This window comes from Sinocyclocheilus grahami, unplaced genomic scaffold (genome assembly GCF_001515645.1).
Source record: "Sinocyclocheilus grahami isolate Dianchi unplaced genomic scaffold, SAMN03320097.WGS_v1.1 scaffold54.1, whole genome shotgun sequence".
Lineage (NCBI taxonomy): Eukaryota > Metazoa > Chordata > Actinopteri > Cypriniformes > Cyprinidae > Sinocyclocheilus > Sinocyclocheilus grahami.
In genome coordinates this window covers 2,801,712-2,824,322 of record NW_015505233.1, presented here as the reverse complement: position 1 = coordinate 2,824,322, position 22,611 = coordinate 2,801,712, and the positions used below count along the sequence as shown (strand labels likewise).

At 36.8% G+C, this 22,611-nt stretch overlaps 1 protein-coding gene across 1 annotated transcript in view; it reads left to right on the top strand.

Annotated features, from left to right (window-relative positions):
* Positions 1–4,680: 4,680 nt before the first annotated feature.
* dicer1 (dicer 1, ribonuclease type III) overlaps positions 4,681–22,611 on the top strand; it is a 30,304-nt gene continuing 12,373 nt past the window's right edge. Inside the window, exons 1-22 of the mRNA XM_016269915.1 lie at positions 4,681–4,732; positions 5,758–5,861; positions 6,040–6,228; positions 7,614–7,767; positions 7,879–8,006; positions 8,154–8,288; positions 9,231–9,391; positions 9,568–9,736; positions 9,841–10,313; positions 10,931–11,063; positions 11,158–11,400; positions 11,808–11,962; positions 12,048–12,180; positions 13,973–14,048; positions 14,136–14,275; positions 14,834–15,013; positions 15,175–15,388; positions 19,159–19,312; positions 19,441–19,623; positions 19,723–19,828; positions 20,004–20,179; positions 21,102–21,921. Coding sequence (XP_016125401.1) covers positions 6,115–6,228; positions 7,614–7,767; positions 7,879–8,006; positions 8,154–8,288; positions 9,231–9,391; positions 9,568–9,736; positions 9,841–10,313; positions 10,931–11,063; positions 11,158–11,400; positions 11,808–11,962; positions 12,048–12,180; positions 13,973–14,048; positions 14,136–14,275; positions 14,834–15,013; positions 15,175–15,388; positions 19,159–19,312; positions 19,441–19,623; positions 19,723–19,828; positions 20,004–20,179; positions 21,102–21,921 — 4,047 coding nt within the window. The 5' untranslated portion in view covers positions 4,681–4,732; positions 5,758–5,861; positions 6,040–6,114. The remainder of the gene's footprint in view (positions 4,733–5,757; positions 5,862–6,039; positions 6,229–7,613; positions 7,768–7,878; positions 8,007–8,153; positions 8,289–9,230; positions 9,392–9,567; positions 9,737–9,840; positions 10,314–10,930; positions 11,064–11,157; positions 11,401–11,807; positions 11,963–12,047; positions 12,181–13,972; positions 14,049–14,135; positions 14,276–14,833; positions 15,014–15,174; positions 15,389–19,158; positions 19,313–19,440; positions 19,624–19,722; positions 19,829–20,003; positions 20,180–21,101; positions 21,922–22,611) is intronic.

The following is a 22,611-nucleotide window of genomic DNA, read 5'->3' as shown; positions in this document are numbered from 1 at the left end:
ATCATTACTGACTGCACGATAGTGCCACAACATATTTTCATGTCTGATCAGGGCGATAACCACCGTAGACATTGAGGGGGGCTAGTCCCCCCAATAATTAGAAATCGCTAAACCGTTTTCTCAAATATTGCCAATTCGGATCGAGAGAGAGAGATGAAAGTTGCGTGTATGAGCGTCTGTGCGTTTCTCTTTTTAGAGTGAGTTTACTTAAAAAAACAGCGTTTTTCCTCTAGTTGCTGGAAAATATAATGTAGCAATTCAGTATTTAAACTGTTATTAATAAAAGTCATGGGGCAGCGTTGACAAGTTTATTTTCTCCTGAATGTGTGAGCTGAGCGATCTCCGATGTGTGTGTGTGTGTGTGTGTGTGTGTGTGTGTGTGTATCAGTAAGCAGCACATTACTATAGAACGGTAATTAAAGGCTCTCTGCACAGAAGTATAGGTTGTGTGTTGTAGGAGCTAGACGACGTATGATGACGTGTGACATATAGTGGTGTCCCAATTCTTAGGGGAATATTTTCACCCCTACCCCTTGACACTCTGTTTCAAGAGACAAGGGGAAGGGGTATAAAATAGAATTGGGATTGGGCCTTTGTGTAGCTTGTCAGTGATCTACGGCTCTGTGTAGTAAATGCCGCTCCATCTGAAAGCACGTGCTGGAGATTTACTACTAATCACCAGAAGCGGCTTTACTGACGAGATTCGCATGAAAATCGCATTTGATTTTTTTGCCCAGCTCTATATATATATATATATATATATATATATATATATATATAGCTATACAGTGTTTCCCCCCTTGAAGGTCCGCCCCCCTTGAAGGTCAAGTTAATTTTATTTAATTATATTTTCTCTATAGCGCCAGATCACAACAGAAGTAATTTAAAGTTACCTTTCCTATAGAACATGTCTATACCTTCTTTTATTAAGCAAACTAAATAGCCTTATGTTATTTATCTTATTTACACGACGGCATGTCATTTCAGTCTCTACGTTATGGTCGCGCTCTCTGTATCACGCACAGCGGAGTTCCGCCCGATGCGCGCGCTCACACACACACACACACACACACACACACACGTAAGCCCACTCCGATTCATATTTAAATATGAATTCTGCGTGTCTCTCTGTGTTAATGAATGGCGCAGACGCGCGGTTTTGTGTAGTACTCGTACTGAAACGTTCGTGACGCTCCCGGTGATATTAACCTCTGCTGTCTTACTACATGAGGACATAATACATGAACAACATCTCCAGAACTGCTCTGAGAGTCACTTCATCAGCATTTGACCATTTCATTTGAGTAAAACTATCATCATGTCATACACACACAGAAATGTAATGGTATTCACGGCAACCCGTCAAAATAAAAGTTAGGTTTAACTTGAGGGCAGGCTGCTACTACTACTAAAACTATTAAAACCTTATTTTTAAGGAATAAGCATTCAATATTTCTTCAATGCTTTAATTGTAATATTAAATGACCTTTTATTTTCCAAAAAATTTTATTTGTTTAATTTTCATTACTTAAAAGATAGATTAAATTAATGTTTTATGCCTTAAAACTAAATGTAAATACACAACACAGAATTTCTGAGCAAAAAAATCATAAGGCTATCGTAAGAATAAATGAAACTTGTTTTATGCTTTCAAATTAGACATGCTAAAACAGAATTTGGTTACAATAAAGCATAAGGTTGGACAAATAAAACATTTCATAGGGCCCTAAACGTAATATTTGTTAAACTTTTAATAAATTGATGTTAAATTGTTTAAGTTTCATTATTTTAATTAATTAGACATGCTTTTTGATTAATAAAATGTCATTTAACCATTAAAAAGGAGTCCAGAGAAAAAAAAAAGCCCCCCCAAAGCCGTAAACCTAGGGGAAACACTGCTACATGTGTGTGTTTGTTTATATGTATATGTAGGCCTACTATACTAATTTTAATTCTATAGAACTCTGCTAATTTTTTATTGGCCACTACTGATATCTAAAAAAGAAATAAATTACACCAGCAACTATGAAGTATTTTTATTATAGATTATTCTGATGATTATTTCCATCTTTAATCTAATTGTTAGATATATGTAATGCAACATTTAATTTTATACAGTAATGGATTCCCTTCCCTGTCTCTTTAGCTATGTTACCATCCACCTATTTTTATGCGCATTTTGGGATATCGCATAAGAAAACGTTGATGTATATGCCAAGATGCGAATAAATTCTAAAAATGCACAAAAAACGTATGCACTCAACTAAGTAGGATACATTTCTTAATTTCATAAAAACATGCGCATAAACTATGATATGGAAACACTTTCACCGAATAAATTCCTTAATGCGCATCAAAAAAGACATGTGACTTTGCGATGGAACAGCATAAAACTGGACCAACCAACAGACCGATCTCATTTCAAGCATCTGAAATGCTAGTTTTGTCATTCTAAAATGCTTGAGCAAAGTCTCATCAAAGTGCTTCGTTACAATTAACTCCCAGAACTGCATGCCTAAACGGCAAGCTCCGAAAATAAGATAACATGACTGCGTTTTGTCTGCGCACTCTGAAGCTCGTAATTTATTGCATACAAAAAAATTATATACAGTGCCTTCTACTATACTGTAGCAAATAAAATTTTTCTTCATGATATTTACCGCAAGTTAATCAGGAAGTGCCGATTTTGTTCTCTTCAACTCACTGGATGAAAATGGTGCTTTATTCACAAATATTATATACGATAATCCAATTTTGCAAGTAAGTTTAATTCTTAACTTTGGATGGAAGCATAGCTTTTATCTGCCATAGGGTTCCTGGTCTGAAAAAGTTTTAAGTTTTATGTGCAAAAATGTAAATATAAATCTTTAGAATATTAATTCTTTAAAATAGAGCTGGGCGATATAGCTAAAAAATGTATCAACGATATAATGTGTCATATTGTTCGGTATTGATAATTATTGAAATTTTTATAACCTTTTTTTAAAACAAAGAGCAATAGAACAAAAGGTTTAAATTTAACCACTGTATTTTTAAATTAACCCAATTTATTGAGACAAACAACAAATATTTTTTGTTTTAACAGTCCAAAAACACACAATAAAAATTAAACAAATTAACTCATATAAATCAAATTTAAAATGCAAAGTTTTGCGCATCGTGTGTGTGTGTGTGTGTGTGTGTGTGTGTGAGAGAGAGAGAGGGGGGGGTCACATCACAGTGGAGTCAGCTGTCTTAACCGTGCATACCAGCTTCATCACTGTGTCTGCCACGCGACTCTGTTCCCCTTTTGGGCTCTGTCTTTACATTTATTTTGAAAGATGAAGCTTGCGATTATGGAAAGGGGTGTTACATTTCCGACGAGTGCTTGTGGTGTTCGGCCAATCACAATGCACTGGGTCAGCTGGCCAATCAGAGCAGACTGCGCTTGTCGGGAAGGAGGGACTTTGTAGAAAACGAAGCGTTTGAGAGGGGCGGGGCATAGAGGACCTACTATAATGTACAGTATTTGAAAAATAATGTGTTTTTTGAACATTAAAGCATGTCAACATATTCTGTTACACCAAATACACAAAATAATGATCTTTAAAAAAAGCATCATATGACCCCTTTAAAATGCAACAACGTCACTTACATCATCACTACATCTTGCGTGCCACTGATGACGCTCCCTGACGCACTCCTAACATTCAAATGCAAATGTTTATTTTAAATTTGACTCATTTTCATTTTTTATTCACAATCTCCTCATCACAGGCAGGCACAGCACTCAATTCAGCATGTGTTTGTGTGTGCTGTCTGCTTCACTCATAGCACCTGCCTATATATCGAACATTTTTTATATCGTTATTGAAGAAGGTGTACCGTCGATAAATATTGATACCGTTTTATCGCCCAGGCCTACTTTAAAATATAGTGTACTTTTTTGTGTATTGTTTTTCCTACTGCAACCTAGTTAATAGCCTGTTCATGCTCAGAGGGGAAAAAAAACACCCCTGCGATATTGACATTTTTGTGGATCATTTTTATTGTTGATTTTCATTTAATTGATCAATTAGTTGTTGTAGCTTAAAATGACAGATTCTGGAAGCTCATACACTATTTGAAGGAGATCTCATTGATTTTATTTTGTATGGCTTTTGTATGATGATTTAATTACTGTAGTAACTGTTTTTGTGATGGTATTGATCTCACTAATTAAGATAAAGTACCAGTAACAAGTTGTCTTGAGCCTTGATTTTCAATACTGGAAATCTGCTTGTGCGTAGTCGAATCGGGCAGCCGTGACCTGGCCAGCTGTTTTGCAGTCAAGCATTTAACATCGAATGTTTCGTTCACCGAAACAGATGTGTGTCAGCGTTTTCCAAATCTGAAAGTAAATAACCTATGTGGTTGCATTAGAGATTCATGAACCCGAACATGGAGTCTGAGAGCAGATTTTTAACCAAGAGCAAATGTGTTTGCTCACTGAAAATGAAGCCTTGTGTTACTTGAGCTGAAATGACTTGTGGTGATTTGTTGCAGCTGTGTCGAACAGCGGTGATCAGGAGGAGAGTGTGGGCTCGATCCTGAGTGGCAAAAATGTGTTGACAAGCCAGTTGTCATCCAAATTCAGCTGTCCTCTCCTTGCCAGAGATATGTCCATTATCACAAGCTATGTTTCTTCTCTCTCCATTTTCAGAGTATTAAAAGAATATTGTCTCAGGCCCCCTCCCCCATCTGCAGCATTAAGGTACTGTGATCATTTCTCTCTGCTGAAATAGTAAAATACTAATTGTTTCATAATCAGTATGTTTAAATGTCCACTGTTATTTGGTCACAGCAATGGAAAATATACATGTGCACTCTATAGTGCAAGTAAGAAATTACTGAGGTATTTCATTTACTGTTGTAACATTGTTTATTAGAAGATACACCAGTTCAAACATTTGGGATCAGTACGTTTTTTTTGGAAATATATAAATAAAATAATAGTACTTTCACTCAGGATGACATTTATAATGTTACAAAGATTTGTATTTTAAATAAATGCTGTTACTTTAAAATTTCTGCTCACTAAAGAATTCTCAAAATAAACGTGTCATGCTTTCTACAAAAATATTAAGCAGATCAACTGTTTTCAACATTGAAAAATATTTCTTCAGCACCAAATCAGCATATTAGAATGATTTCTGAAAAATCCTGTTATACTGAAGACTAAAGTAATGCTGCTTTATTTTTCAGATAAATGCAGCATTGTCTTAAAATCTTACTGTCCCCAAACTTGAATGGTAGTGTTAAAAAAAATAAAAAATTACCGTTGTTAAATGTTTGAATGTTTAAATTAAGTTTTAGGTGAACTTTGCTTCCACATATATAAATTATGATTAGAATGAATAGTGCTTTTGAGGAAGAAGTAATCATTATGGCAAAGTTTGTTTAATCAAGATCTGAATGTCAATTTAGCCTTACATAGCTTGTAAAAACAAAACTATTGGTCATTTTACATGTCAAACAGTTAGTTTGTTTTTGACCAGAATAAAATGTTTACCCAACCTTATGCCAAAAGTAAAATTTACCTACAGCTAATTTTTTGTTGTATCATTGCAATAAGGTGCTTAATTCCATAATTTGATAAATTGATAAATACATAATCTCAGACCTGTTTGCTCTATATGCAAAACACATTTGTTTTTTTGCTATACAGTTGTGCAGATTCTAAATATTTTTGCTTTACAGTTGTGCAGATTGTATATGTATGTCTGTTTTTCCTAGCAGAGTGACTCGAGGGGAAAAAGAATGAGCTGATTTTAAGAGCTCTGATAATGATGCCCAGAATAAGTGCGGCCTGGTCAAACAGCAAAGTGGGAAACGTACACGCTGTGAGTAAACACTCTCATCTATAATCAGTAACCCACCTGATCCAGATGGCCTCTAACAAGAACTAAATAACATGTTTCTGAAAATACAACCAGACGTAACAGCAACGTGGCATAGTTGATTTTAGCGCTGTTGTTTGTGACATCCTACTGATTTGATGTTACATGCTGTCTCTTGCAGTGAGCATTAGAAAGCCATGATGCAATGAGATAAACACTGGATGACTGGAGGTCCCCTGCTTAACAGTCTCTAAGCATGGCTGGCCTACAGCTGGTGACCCCTGCCTCCTCACCCATGGGGCCCTTCTTCGGTCTCCCGTGGCAACAGGAAGCTATCCATGACAACATATACACACCAAGGAAATATCAGGCAAGTCCTTTGAAATGGGTTGACTCTGATATTTAAGCTAGTCTGAGTACTTTTAAGTAGCATACAAATACTCTGTACAGCTCATGGCCTATATTTTAAATATAATTGTGACATACTATAGATTTATGTGAGGAAGAGATGTAAATTTTAACCATTAACCACTGAAGATCTTCCCATCTGCCATAGCTTTCAACGTAACCTGATGTGTGAAGATGTTTTGCTGTTCCTCACACAAAGCTATTGTTTTAGGAGACTTTAAATATTATGCACAGGTCATATGGACTGTTTTTACAATGTTTTTGATGGTGCTTCACTCTGTTACTTTCATTGTATGGAAAAGAGCATCTTGGACATTTTGCTAAACCTCTCCTTTTTGGTTTCATTGGAAATGAAATGAAAATCATGCATCAAAGTAATCACAATTAATTTGCATTAGGCTTGCTGCGATAGACGTTTTTTTCGGTTATACTGGTGTTAAGCCGCAGCACCGGTTACGTCATTTGCCTACCGCCTCCCTTTTAAAAACTAAACGCTCAATGCAGCGTGCCGAACCATGCGCGAATTGTGTATTTTATTTATTTAATTTTACATATGCCGTGCCTCCAAGCTTTCTTATTCGTTTTGCTAATAAACTTTCTGTTTCTTATTTATTTGGTTCCAGTGTTTGCTGATTTTCAGTTTTATATACCTATTTAAACTTTGTGTTGCCTAAGTAATTTAATATTTTATTAGGCATATATGGTGTATTTTTATTCGTTTTGTTAATAAAAGTTCTATGAGTTTGATGTTGTTGCTTGAATTGAATCAACGCCGAATTGCTGCTAATTTGAAAGTGAAAGTAAAATGTGCACGGCACTTTTACAAGCCATTTGAAAGTGAAGAAAAGAGGGAAACTCAAACTAACTAACCCCCCTGCATTTATTTGATCAAAAATACAATAAAAACTGTAAGACTGTGAAATATGATTACGATTTTATTACAGTTTTATGTGTTAATATATTTCAAAATGTAATTTATTCCTGTCCTGGCAATGCTGATTTTTCTCAGTACCCATTATTTCGTTCTTCAGTGTCACATGATCTTTCATAAATCATTCTAATATGCAGATTTGGCAGTGAAATCACAAGAAACATTTTTTTATTTTCAATGCTAAAAGCAGTTGTGCGTAATGTTTTTGTGGAATCCATTCTACATTTTATTTCAAGAATCTTTGATGCATAGAACGTTTCAAAGAACAGCATTTAATTGAAAGATAACATAAAAACATTCTTTACTGTCACTTTTGATCAAATTAATGCACCTTTGCTGAAAATCTTTCTGACCCCAGACTTTTAAAACTTTTTGCTGATTCTGAATAGTTTCACCTAATTGTATTTTCCCACCAGGTTGAACTTCTTGAAGCAGCTCTTGAACACAATACTATAGTCTGCTTAAATACTGGCTCAGGGAAGACCTTTATCGCAGTACTCCTAATCAAAGAACTCTCCCACCAAATCCGTGGAGAGTATGGGAAGAGAACAGTTTTCCTGGTGAATGCAGGTGAGGAATTGTGTAGCCTGCCATGTCACGTAAAAACATTAAAACATGATCAAACTCTTTCTGTATGTTTATTCATTTTAATTCTGGTTTGTTCATTTTTCCTGATTGCAGCATCATCTGTGGTTCAGCAAGCATCTACTGTAAGAACCCACTCGGATCTCCAGGTAGGCGATTACATGTCAGAAGACATGACATCCTGGCCCGAGGAGATGTGGAACAGAGAGATGATAGAGAATCAGGTATGATTATACATGTTCCATTTAACAAGCCTATGAATTTATTCATATAATTGTTGAACGGTCTGATGAGGTGTCATCGTGCAGTCTCTCTTCTGTGATGTTCTGCCGTCCTCATCCCTCTTTTTTCCATAATGTCTGTTCTTTCAGGTGCTGGTCATGACGTGCCACATCTTCCTGCATGTGTTAAAAAATGGAGTCTTGCCACTATCAAAAATCAACCTGCTGATTTTTGATGAATGCCACCTTGCAATCACAGACCATCCTTATGGGGAAATAATGAAGGTGAAATTGCAGTCTTTTACAGCATTGAACAGGTGCTATGAAATCACATCTGTCAGTGTAAAGAGAGGGATGATAGAGGTCTCATCTAACTGTCACTCCACAGAGATGCTAAAAAGAGGTCGATCCATTACTATAGTATTAATGGGCATGTATTTAGTCCTGGAGATTGAACATAGGCACTCTGATAAGATATTGTTGCGTATCTGAAACCCATTAAAACTGGATGTTTTTATTTTGAAGGCTAACATTTAGTGGCACATCCTAAATTCAGATTAAGACAGATAGTCCACCCAAAAATAAAAAAATTCTGTCATCATTTACTCAACCCTCGCTCCAAATCTGAATTACTTATTTTTTTACTGTGGAACATAAAAGAAGATATTTTTGAGAAATGTATCCATGCAATGAATGTCAGTTGGCTTCAATGTTGTTTGGTTCCCAACATTATTCAAAATATCTTATTTTGTGCAGAAAAAAGAAAGTCATACAGGTTTGGAATAACATGCAGGTGAGTAAACGATGACAGAATTGCATTTTTGGGCGAATTATCCCTTTAACTTTGAAGACTGGCTGAATGCAGATGCTTTGACTTCTCTGAATGTGTGATCTTTTCTTAGGAGAATAATATTTTAGTCATAACACCTGCCAATTTACAAAATTCAGGCCATCACTATGAAAAATATGTTCATATAACACGTTAGTTATAATTAGAGCTGTGCTGAAACAAGAATACATTGAGATGGATGTTTTTTCTGATTATATAAAAACATATTAGCTGGAAATATTAATCAGATTACACAGTTGTTTTCATGATTGATCACTGCTGTCAATTTTGAGTGCTTTGTCCAACTGTAATTCAAGATAGATATCATATTGTAGGTAGTTGGTGATGATAATACCTCGTTATAATGCTTATTTAAACAGTGTCAGTCTTCTTTACAGATTTGTGAGGGTTGCCCAGGTTGTCCTCGCATTTTGGGTCTGACTGCTTCCATTTTAAATGGCAAATGTGACCCTTGTGATCTGGAGGAGAAGATTCAGAACCTGGAGAAGATTCTGCAGAGCAATGCAGAAACTGCCACTGATCTTGTGGTGCTTGATAGGTATGTTTCTGATTTCAGCTCTGGTGTATTTTTGCTTTTATTGCAGCTTGTAGAACAGAATTGTTTCCTTGTAAAACTGTCTGTATCTAATTTACACAATAGGACTGAAAAAATATTTATCTGTCCTTTAAGTATAATTTATTATAGATGTTTTTTGCATGTGTGTTTACTTCCAGGTATGCGTCCCAGCCTCGTGAGGTTGTGCTGGACTGTGGGCTATATCAGGATCAGAGTGGGCTCTCTGAGAGGCTTTTGAGTGAGCTGGATGAAGCCCTTCATTTTCTTAATGACTGCAACTTATCTGCTCATCGAGAAGATAGAGATCCCACATTCATCTCCAAACAGGTTCTCCTTTAGGATCTTGTATTAAAGCATCAGTACTCTTGACAGGAACCTCCTGCAGTGGTTTCAAATCGCTGTGTTTTGATTGTGTGATTATTTATCCCTAGGTGCTGAATGACTGTCGTGCCGTGTTAACTGTGCTGGGCCCTTGGTGTGCCGATAAAGCTGCTGGAATCATGGTCCGGGAGCTGCAGAAATATATCAAACATGAACAGGAAGAGCTGAACCGCAAGTTCCTGTTGTTCACAGACACCATTCTGAGAAAAATCCACGCTTTATGTGAGGAGCATTTCTCTCCAGCTTCCCTAGACCTGAAGTTTGTCACTCCCAAGGTCATTAAACTTCTGGAGATTCTCCACGAGTACAAGCCTTTCGAACGGCAGCAGTTTGAGAGTGTGGAGTGGTACAATAATCGCAATCAGGACAATTATGTTTCTTGGAGTGATTCTGAGGACGAAGATGAGGATGAAGAGGCGGAGGCAAAGGAGAAGCCCGAAGCTAATTTTCCGTCGCCTTTCACCAACATCCTCTGTGGAATCATCTTTGTGGAAAGGCGGTATACAGCGGTTGTTTTAAACAGGTTTGTTTGCAGTGCTTCACTGTCTGTCTTAGAAATTCAATACAAATAATAAATGCACTAAAACTACAATCAATCATTTTCAATGCTAAAATTAATTTAGGAGTAACAATATTATAATGTACAGTATGAAAAATTTATATTTATTTTGTAATTCATTGTAGATTGCCATTAAGAGTGTTTTAATATATTTTTTAAATGTAATTCATTCCTGTGTTGGCAAAGCTGAACTTTCTGTAGCCATTAGTCCAGTCTTTAGTGACACGTGACCAGAAATCATTCTAATATGCTGATTTGGTGCTCAAGAAACATTTGTTATTATTATCAATATTGGAAACAGTTGTGCTGTGTAATATTTTTGTGGAAACCATGATAAATTTTTTCAAGATTTTTTGATCAGAAAGTTCAAAAGAATAGCATTTATATGAAATAGAAATATTTTGGAATATTTTAAATATCTTTGTCACTTTTGATAAATTAAGTGTCTCCTTGTTGAATAACAATATTAATTTCTTTCAAAAAATATCGCCCGAATCCTATATACATTTTGTTATATTTAACAGATTGCTTATATAAATTATCCTAAGGTACTTGAATGCAGTGTTATTTATGTGTATCAGGCTTATCAAGGAGGCAGGGAAGCAGGACCCAGAGCTGGCCTACATCAGTAGCAACTTCATCACAGGTCACAGCATCGGCAAGAACCAGCCTCGCAACAAACAAATGGAGGTGGAGTTCAGAAAGCAAGAGGAGGTAAGAGAATCCAGTAGTCCTAGGTAGTCTCTTGTGCCACTTCTTTAGCTTGTGCTAATCATAAATGTTTTTGCCGATTTATATTATTGTCCAGGTCCTGAGGAAGTTCAGAGCCCATGAAACCAACTTGCTCATTGCAACCAGCATTGTGGAAGAAGGCGTTGATATTCCAAAGTGCAATTTGGTCGTTCGGTTTGACCTGCCAACAGAGTACCGGTCATACGTGCAATCCAAAGGTCGCGCCCGGGCTCCAGTCTCCAATTACATCATGCTAGCTGACAGCGAACGGACAAAAACATTTGAAGAAGACCTCAAGACCTACAAGGCCATAGAGAAGGTCAGCAGGTTTAATGAGATTTCCTGAAAGAGGTTGCGTGTACATTAAAATGTGTTGTAGCGAATTTAGCTCAACGACAGGAAATATGAATAATTAACCATAACTAGTTATAATTAACTATTCATATTTTAGATCCGCTGTAGATATTTAGCTGACCACTCAGGGTCAACTGTCTTGTCAATTCTAAGAACGTTAATTTCCTGGTTAAGGGAAATAACTTTCTTACTGTACAATTCTACCAAGCTTGTAACGTAAATCTGCATGATTAGTGACTCCGGTTATGAGCAAACAATGAACACGTCAAGCGTGATACAAGTAAAGTTTTATTAACTACATAAACACTTAAACTAGTCAAACATACTACATAAACACATTAAGCTGGTCTAACAGTGTCATACATCTTTTAGATCCTCCGAAATAAGTGCTCAAAGTCAGCAGAACGCAGTGAGTTTGAACTGGAGCCGGTGACCGATGATGACAACGTTCTACCACCTTACGTCCTGCGCTCAGAGGACGGCGGCCCACGTGTCACGATTAACACAGCCATTGGGCACGTCAACAGGTCAGTACTCTTTTCTGAGATTTCAAAGATTGCTATATTTTGTTGCACATAATGTCACGTTTAAATGCTTTTGTGTGTTGTGCAGATATTGTGCGCGTTTGCCCAGTGATCCGTTCACTCATCTTGCTCCGAAGTGTAAAACTGTGGAGCTGAAGACTGGAGGTTATCAATCCACACTCTTCCTACCCATTAACTCACCACTCAGAGTTCCTGTCACCGTGAGTTCTTGCCAAAATATAGTTGAACTTTTTTCAAAAATATTCTGAGATTTTTGTCTTCTTTGCTAGGAGTTTACACAGACTGCCAGAATTTTCTCACCGTTGTGTTATTCCAAACCTGTTAGACTGATTTTCTTCCATGGAACACAAAAGGAGATGTTTTGAAGAATGTTCACACTGCTCTTTTCCATACAATGAAAGTGGGTGGAAACCATGAGCTGTCAAACTCCGAAAAAAGCGCCAGAAAAATTGTCCATATGATTTGGTATTAGTCTTTTGTGTTCCTTGGAAGAAAGTCTTACAGGTTTTTAAAGACATGATTAGGGATGGGTACTGAAACCCGGTATTTAATCGGTCCCGGGGCTAAATTATGAAAGACCGGAGTATTGATAAGCGCTGACGTTAACGGTTCTGCTATCGGTACTGGAGAAATTAAGAAAACACACATTTATTATTGCTATATACATTGTCTTGCAAATTCTATCTCACCAGAGTCGCCAGCTGTTTTTCAAACATTTGTCTATGATGCATTTTTGCTATTCGCAATTCAGAAGAGAGATCGCACTCACGCTGAGGAGCTTCAGCACGCGCAACATGAAAGCCCTGTTTAATTATGATAGAAGAGAGAACTAAACATTCAAACATCTGCTTACACTTTAGGCCTGTGGTGATTTTATTAAGCTAATTATTTTGTTTTTTTTCGATTTTGGCTTCTAAAGATTATACAAAATAAGACATGAGGTAAAGCTATTAAAAACTGCATTTCGTCTTGCGCCCTTCACAGCGGTGCGCATTCGTTCCTCCCTAAAACCCAAACTTAGCATCAGAATCTGCTTAGTCAGTGATTGTTGTAAAATGCCGTCTTTACTTTTGCTAAATTGCGGGACATGTTTGATAATAAAACTTTGAAAGCACAATCCACACAAGAGATGCTGTTCCTCAGGCTGAAATGTGTGCGCGTGGCACGCTCCAAAACGGACAAACAAATTACACTTTGAGCTTTGGGTGCATGTCCAAACGATCAAATACACACAAAAATGCCAAAATGGCTGGCTTGGAGAGTATTTACTTAAACACGGTTTATGTCTTAAATGGAGGAAAACAGTTGGGAGAAAATCCGATGTATGTCAATACTGTATTGTCCCGAATATAAGACGATATTTTTTTCTTGGAAATACATCTGAAAAAATGCGGTCGTCTTATATTCAGGGTCTAGACTTTGATATGTCAATAATACACCCACAACACTAGGTGGCGCCAAATACGCATAAAACGAGTGTGCCATGAAATACGTGACGTAATGCGTGTTGTAAAGATCCCGAGTAAAAACAAAAGAAAAAGAAAACCTTACAGCTGCATGAGTCGTTTTTTTTTTTTATGGTATATCAAAAAGTGTATATTTTTTAAATGTGATTGTTGGTACATTTTAAAACAAAAATTTAAATAGGAAAAATATCCAATATGAAAATAATTGAAGACAAAATGTGTTTTACTGAGAAAAAACAAGATTTCTTTTTTTCATTTTATATTCATTTAATTAAATATTTATTTTACATTTCAGAATATAAATCAATGTTAATTCAGCTCTTAATTTGTCATATATATATATATATAAAACTAAAAGTATTGACAAGAATACCGTTAAAGTACTGAATCAATAAGCAGTATCGGTAAGAGTAGTAATACCGTTAAAACCTTAACGATACCCATCCCTAGACATGATGTATGTCATTTTTCTTTAAATTCCTTATTGAAAGTAAAACGTCTTCTAAATGTTTCTTCATCCCTTTAGGGGCCAACAATGAATTGTGCAAGACTTGCAGAGAAAGCTGTCGCTCTTCTTTGTTGTGAAAAGCTGCACAAAAATGGTGAGCATGAAAAAGTCCAAATATATGAGATTTCTGATGCGTTCTGAGACTGAGAGTTGCTGACTGATGTGTGATGCCCGTGTCTAGGTGAACTGGATGATCATTTGATGCCAGTGGGAAAGGAAACTGTAAAGTATGAGGAGGAGTTGGACCTGCACGATGAAGAGGAGACGAATGTGCCAGGAAGACCAGGCTCCACCAAACGGAGACAGTGTTACCCAAAAGCCGTAAGTGTGATGAACCCAAAATATCTTTTTAAAAGTCTGTCAGGATTCATGTTTTTCTGGGTTTTTTGGTGCCACCATACATAGTTTGTGGTCGGTAAGTGATTGTGAAAAATGTTTCTTATGCACTAATTGCATTTGTTTGATTAGAAATACAGTGAAACATTAATATTGTGAAATATTACAATTTAGAATAACTGTTTTGTATTTTTAAATATATGTAATTTATTCATGTGATTGCAAAGCTGGAATTTCAGCATCATTACTCCAGTCTTCAGTGTCACATGATCCTTCAGAAACCATTCTAATATGCTGATTTAGTGGTCAAGAAATGTATTATTTTTTTTATTTTGTCAGCTTGTTCATATATTTTAAATGATTTTAAAATTCTCTGAAGAGAATGTTCAAAAGAATTTTCTAATAGAAATTTTTTGAAACATGATTTTAGCATCTTTACGATCATTATAATTCATCCTTGCTGAATAGAGGATTATTTTCTTTTCTTTTTTTAAATACAATGTGTAGAAGGTATAGAATCATGTTGGGTTTCCTGTCTTGTAGATACCAGAGTGTCTGCGGGGTTGTTACCCTGTGCCAGAGCAGCCTTGCTACCTTTACGTCATAGGGATGGTCCTCACCACCCCTCTTCCTGATGAGCTCAACTTCCGGCGGAGGAAGCTGTACCCACCGGAGGACACTACTCGATGTTTTGGCATTCTGACAGCTAAACCAATACCTCGGGTAATCACCTTTAATTTAACTTTCTGAATCTGCAGATCCTTGGAGAAGAACTTATCAATCTTTATTTATTGTGAAATACTTTGATAATTATTTATAATACAGTCAAGTGTATTATTCATTTGATTATATCTGCAATTCATTAACTTACCTTGAACTTTCAGATCCCTCACTTCCCTGTGTATACACGTTCTGGCGAGGTGACCATTTCAATTGAGCTGCAGAAGTCGGGCTTCACTCTGAGCGCGGAGCAGCTGGAGCTGATCACACGTCTGCACCAGTACATCTTCTCCCACATCCTCCGTCTGGAAAAGCCAGCACTGGAGTTTAAGCCGGTAGAGGCAGATTCTGCCTACTGCGTTCTACCTCTCAACATTGGTGAGTGCTGCTGCTGCTGCAGTCAGTCACAGTGAGATGTTGTCTTGTTTGAATGTGAGATTAAAGTTATAAACCTTCCTCTGATTGTCAGTTTAGGATATGGTCTTATCTAGATCTGCAATGAATCTGTCAAATATTTATTTGATTATTTGGACAAAATGCCAAATTTTTTGACCTGTATTTTACTGAGCAGACATGGGCATTCCAGATCCATTTTTTCGCTTTAAAAAAAAATAGTCCTAGGCAGTCCATTCCACAGCATACAGACCCAACTAATTATGAAAAGCAGGACTTTTTTGACAGCACTGTGACTTTTATTTTGACAGCACTGACATGCACAGGACCTTGCATTCTTCATCATCATTAGTTAACAGTTCTGTCATAAATTATTACAGAGAAAACTGTCAAACAAAGAAACTAAATGATATATAAAAAAGTATTGTAAAATTATTAGTGTTTTTTTGTTATTAATAACAGAGAAGCAAACACTATAGCTTTCTCATATACTGTCTGGATTCTGAAAATATGCATTTGTCATTTAAACAAGTCTTTAAATATCTAATAAATATTTAATTCCAAAAAACTTTAGTGAAACATTAGTGAATCCAGCTGTTAGATCATCTGAAGTGTGCATTTTTACACAAATGAGCAACAAACTTGAAATCCTTGATTTCAAACTACTTTTTGCTGTATCAGCAGGGTTAAGGCATCAAAAGTAACAGTAACTAAGTTGTTTTATGGATGGTAACTGTAATAGTATTACTGAAATCTTATTAGTTATTAGTTACACTACTAGTTACTGCAAAAGTAATATTAATACAGTAACTAAGTTACTAGTAAAATATATTGCATGCATGCACAGTTTTAAGGCAGCTTTAATGTTAACTTCATGACTTAACTGACCATGACATTGCATGCACGTAGTTTATTTCACGCTTTAATATGAAAAGATACAGGCTACAGCGCGCACCGGCACCTTTGTGCGTGCAATTGAAGAGCAGGCGCTGCGAGCACAGTACTGTTTCTGCACTCATTTGACTCGTGCCTGGCGCTGAAGTGAAGTGGAGTGCGTGTCGGACACATCTCCCGTTCTCAGTTATTCTGCGACTGAATAAATGCACTTCTTGTCAAGAGAAAAAGTGAGTAGATGTATATACAATGGTGTGAAAAAGTGTTGGCCCCCTTCCTGATTTCTTATTTTTTTGCATGTTTGTCACACTTTAATGTTTCAGATCATCAAGTAAATTTTAATATTACACAAAGATAATGCAAGTAAATACAAAATGCAGTTTTTAAATTATGTTTTCATTTATTAAGGGAAAAAAGCTGTCCAAACCTAAGTGGCCCTACGTGAAAAATGAATTGCCCCCTCCTGTTAAATCATGAAAGAACTGCAATTAACCACATTATTTTAGAAAGCTGAGTTAAATTTCACTAGCCACACGCAGGCCTGATTACTGCCAGACCTGTTGAATCAAGGAAACACTTATTGGCCGATTCCTATACCGATATTTGTAACTTCCTCTCTTGTTTGAAATTCTGGCATCAAAATAGATAGTATTTTGATCATGTTTTCAATCAGCGAAGTTCAAAAACACCTGCATTAAATTATTCTAGCAGTTTTATTGCTGCATCATCAAATAATTTCTAATGAACATGGATTAGATCCATTTAACATTCACCAGGCCTACATGAATGCAACAGAACAAAGATACATATTAAATAAACAGTGCTTTTTAGGTAGGTTTAGCAGTTTTCAAGTACAGAAATAAAGTAAACAAATGTAAAATAACACTTCACTGTATAAATTAAATGCATATTAATCCTCCTTTATTGTAACAGACTTTATTATGATTAATCTTCTAATTTGTTTTTGTATACATTTTAATATTTTTTGTAAGTTTAAATATGTATGAGATAGTGCTGGGCGGTATACCGGTTCATACCGAATACCGGTGTTTATTTTTGTGATATGAATTTTTAAAATACCGCAATACGGTATTTACAATTTCATTATTAGTATGTCGCTTAAACAACGTTCGGAACGCGACACTGTTTGAAAGGGGTCCCTTTTCACTGTTGCACTGTGGTGAGGGAACAGCTGTATGTGTTACTAAGCGTGAAAGTTCCGAAACTGAAGCTGTAGAACTAATAGAACGTGATAACACAGAAGAACTCATCCACAATATCCACACTGACCGCCACAAATATCCACCGCCCCCTGCCATCAGCTCCCGCGTCTCACACACACGAGCGTGACTTTAGCACTAGATTTAGCAACTTTCAGACCCTTTTAGTGGCTTTTTTTCATAGAATATTCATACTGACAAACCTAGCAACTTTTTTGGATAAACCGTAGCTATGGTTCAGTTGAAAGATTTTGCCAGTGCTGTCCCGCGAACGCGAGGTCTGACTTTCCCGCAGAAGTGTCACCTCTCTTGGCGTCTGTTCTGTGCAGTGAGCGGCAGAGAAGCAGTGCATTCAGTTGGCCGCACCGCAGTCGACTCATCAATAAATGAGTTCAAAACGGCGTTTCCTAGCACCTGTCGCTTACTGATTGTTTGGAATTATAAAGATGAGCGTAGTTCGTTTGTTGTTGTTTTTTGTTTGTTACTCAGACGCAAGCAGTGTGCTGCATGAGACAAAAAAGTAATATAGCCAAAACAACCGCATAGCCGCTCTTTAGTGTAGATGCATGTTGATTTTATCAGACGATGCCGCGATTATAAATCAGAGTGACTCCTGGTTAACATGTATTAAAAGGGGTCGTGTTTAGTCACTATTTAGTGTGGTATTTTTTGACAATATTCACTCATCATGACAGTAAAATAGGGCATTCTAAGTCAATATACTGCAGTATTTCCTCTCTCAATCAGTAGAAAATATGGTTAACACCCGGTCATGCATGAAAAAAAATACCGTCATGTACCGTGAAACCGGTATAATTTTGAAAAATACTGTGATATAAATTTTTGGTCATACCGCCCAGCACTAGTATGAAATCTCCTTTACTAAGGCGGGACTCTTCTTTTGACGGGTTTTCTAGTCTACGGAGCTATATGGGTAATGAAAGCACGCAGTTCTTCTGATTTAAAGTTTGTCCGTTTATTAAGCACCCCCCGAAAAGGCTTGAGATCTGTATATATTTGTTTACTGTTAGTTGTAATAAGTGTTTTGTGTAATTCGCTGTATGTTGTTGATAATGCAACTGAGAGAGAGAGTTTAATGTGCACTTCTTGTGCTGTGTTTTGCTTATCTCTTATGGTGATATTTTTGGAGTGAAAAAGGACGCAATAAACTTAATAAAACATCAGTAAAGTATTGGTCATCATTCAGATGAGGTCCGCTACACTTATGAAAGTTACAAAAGTTATTTAGTCAAGAATAGTGTGCAATCTTTTGTCTTTTGTTATTTGATTAGCATTAAAGTGCAGACAGCAGCGCTAGGATTATGCAACACATTATACAGCTCAGTGCCTTCACGCAGTTAATTAATAAAAACCATAGATTTGTTATATCTGCATTTTTCCTTATATAGCCGATATGCCGATGGTTGTATATTGCGGAAAAATCGGCAGATACATCGGTGCATCCCTAATATATAATATATGTATGTATATATGTGTATGTGTGTATATACATGTACACACTCATATGTCTTCTATGATATCTCCACCATCGGCCCCCTGCTCTCCAAGATATTGGCTATAAAATCTTTATTAGTTGACCACTTGTTGCAACCCTAGTCGTATAACTTCTGTTCTTTTTAGTTGAGAATTCCAATACGTTGGACCTGGATTTCAAGTTCATGGAGGATATTGAAAAGTCTGAAGCACGCATTGGCATTCCAACTACTCAGTACACCAAGCAAAACCCATTCATTTTCAAATTGGAGGACTACCAGGATGCTGTCATCATTCCAAGGTACAAAAGTAACTTGTGAACTCTGAGTCTTATTGCCCTTGCAATTAAGCTCTCATTGATGACGTATACTGTGCTTTTGTTTTCACTGAAGTTGAACTCTACCCTTCTGTCCCATTCCTCTCTCTAAGGTATCGTAATTTTGACCAGCCACATCGGTTCTACGTGGCTGACGTTTACACAGACCTCACCCCGCTCAGTAAATTCCCTTCTCCAGAGTACGAGACTTTCGCCGAGTACTACAAAACCAAGTACAACCTGGACCTGTCTAATGTTAACCAGCCCCTACTGGATGTGGACCACACATCTTCAAGGTAGGAAGGGGGGGAGGGGAAAAAGACGAATTCTGATATGTGCTCTTTTTTTCCTCCCTAAGAAATTCATTATATGTCCATGGTGGTCTTTTCCTGTAGATTGAATCTTTTAACTCCCCGGCACCTTAATCAAAAGGGGAAAGCCCTTCCTCTCAGCAGTGCAGAGAAGAGAAAGGCCAAGTGGGAAAGTCTACAAAACAAACAGGTATTAACTGACAGAACAAATTTATGGTGATAATTATAAGCCATCATACCTGAATTAAGTCTAATCACACCGCTTATTCAAGTATTTCCTCCCACTGAGAGCAGTAACGGACGAACAGAGGGTTGACTCACATCAGATAACAGTTTTTGGTTGTATTTCTCTTCCGTCTGCTTAGATTTTAGTTCCAGAGCTCTGTGCCATTCACCCCATCCCAGCCTCTTTGTGGAGGAAAGCCGTCTGCCTTCCCAGCATTCTCTACAGACTTCACTGCCTTCTGACGGCCGAAGAGCTGCGGTCTCAGACAGCCATTGACGCTGGTGTAGGGGCTCAGACCCTGCCTCCTGATTTCAGGTCAGATAAATAAAATCTACAAATCATATGCATAACACTCATTCACTGTTTTCCAAAACCAAGTGGGCTCTCTCCATAGACATCATTTTAAGGCATTGTAGGCACATTCTTGATACAAAGGCTGTTCTAAAAGGTATTATACATAGTTTTGTCAATTCATCATCATAGGAAAATTTACTTTGCATTGGAGAAAAAGTGGCTGAAAATGTTTTATTCTGTAATAAAAAGCATTGTTAAAAATGTCTAATTAGTGTTTAAAAAATATATCGCAAAGGCTGATTTATTGACCGTTATTTACCAAATTTGAATTCAATTGGCATTGGCTGGTGAGTTTTTCTGTTTGGCCGATACATTTGAAAGAAGGTCCTCTATTTTGACACCGTTGATAATGCAGGACTTTTATTTTAACAGCACTGAGAATGCCAGCACCTGAGTGCAGTATAAATGTATTTTTAATTTGTTTATTTTACAGGCTCATTTTTTTTTTCAATTTCCATTTTTTTCATGTTCATTTTCAAATTATTTATTTCTGATTTAGTAAATATAAAGTAACGTGTACAAATTTTAATGCAGTATTTGTTTGTTTTTTACTGTTAAATAGTGATATCATATGTCAACTTTATATCTGGGATATAATGAAATGAAATCCGTTGTGATCAACCACTAATTTAAAAATTGTAATATTGGCATGTGCAGTTTACTTTTATTCTTATTAGAATGTCGTATAGTTAGCTTAGTAACATCAAACTCTATTGGATTCATTTGTAACTCGAGTCATATGTGTGGCACAGAGAGTTACTGCCTTTATAAAGTGTTCCAATTAATTTGTAAGGTAACATCTACCTTAGAAAGCAGCTGGCAATCTCTGCGTTAAAGAAAGTGCTCCTATTTGAGTCCTAATCTCATTGAATATTAACCCCAGGTATCCAAATTTGGATTTCGGATGGAAGAAATCCATCGACAGCAAGTCTTTCATTTCCTGCCCCAGTGCATGTATGGAAGACGACGATCACTGTAAACACAGCACAAGCTCAGATTCAGACCACACTGCCCTGGAGGGCTGCAGCACGGAGGCCTCCCAGCCTCCAGAGGGCGCTCTCCCCTGTGAGAACTGCAACACACCAGATGAAAAGCTAGAAACCCACATGCTCCCTGCGACTGATCTCCAGACACCGAACAAAGACAAGAGCAACTGCGTTTGTTCCCGAAACCTCCCTAACGGCACTCGGGGTGACAGCGACGACCTTCCACATAGACATGACATTTGCCAATGCTCTCAGCTGGGCCCTCTGGAGAGTGACCTATCAACACAAACCACTACCTCAGTTCCTGTGCGGCCCTCCCCAGCCGGCGAGCCACAGCCCCAGCCCAGCGATGAATGTATCCCAGGCAGGAACTCAGATATCTGTGACGGACATGTGAAAAAACCTACCTCAAACTGTTGCCCCAAACCAGAGCCGGCAACCAGCACCACAGCACCTTCAGAAATGTCATCAGAGGTCTCTGACGTGACATCTACATCAGCCTGCACAGGTCCAGCCTGGGATTCTCCCAAAACCTTAGGCCCCAACCCCGGCCTCATCTTGCAGGCCCTGACCCTCTCCAATGCCAGTGACGGCTTCAATCTGGAGAGGTTGGAGATGTTGGGCGACTCTTTCCTGAAACACGCCATCACCACCTACCTGTTCTGCACTTACCCTGACGCCCACGAGGGCAGGCTGTCATACATGAGAAGCAAGAAGGTAAAATTCAGCCATAATGACAAAGATCAACTGCAAAGTTGCAAAAATTGCAAGTTTTACATGAGAATTATTTTTTACTAATCTTATATATTTGCAAATCAAGTTATACTTGATTAAAATTTTTTATTTTTTTTACTGCTTTGATAGTTTCTTTATTTTAATTTTCTTTTAAATATTCTTAAATATTATACTTAGTAGTATGCACTATTCTTACATTTTTATTAAATATAATATAATTAATATTTGACTTGTAAATTAAAACAGATTTCTGGAGTGCATTTAACAAGAAAATATGATTTCAGTTTTTCTACTTCAGTTAAGTTCAACTCGATGTGGTACTTGCTTTGTTTCTTCTGTGTCTTTTTTTTAAATAATTTAATTTTTAATTTTTGAAGTTTATTTTTAATGCATTATACTTAAATATGCATAATACTAAGCAGTATTCTTATGTATTAATAAATAGTGTTATTAAATATTATTATATATTTATTCTTATTATATATATTTTTTTGCAATCCATAATTTAGGTTGAAATGAGTGCTGGGCAATGATTAATTGCGATTAGTCGCATCCAAAATAAGTTTTTGTTTATATAATATGTGTGTGTACTGTGTATATTTATTATGTATGTATAAAGTCACACACATACGGTATATATTTTGAAAATATTTACATGTATTTACATGTGTA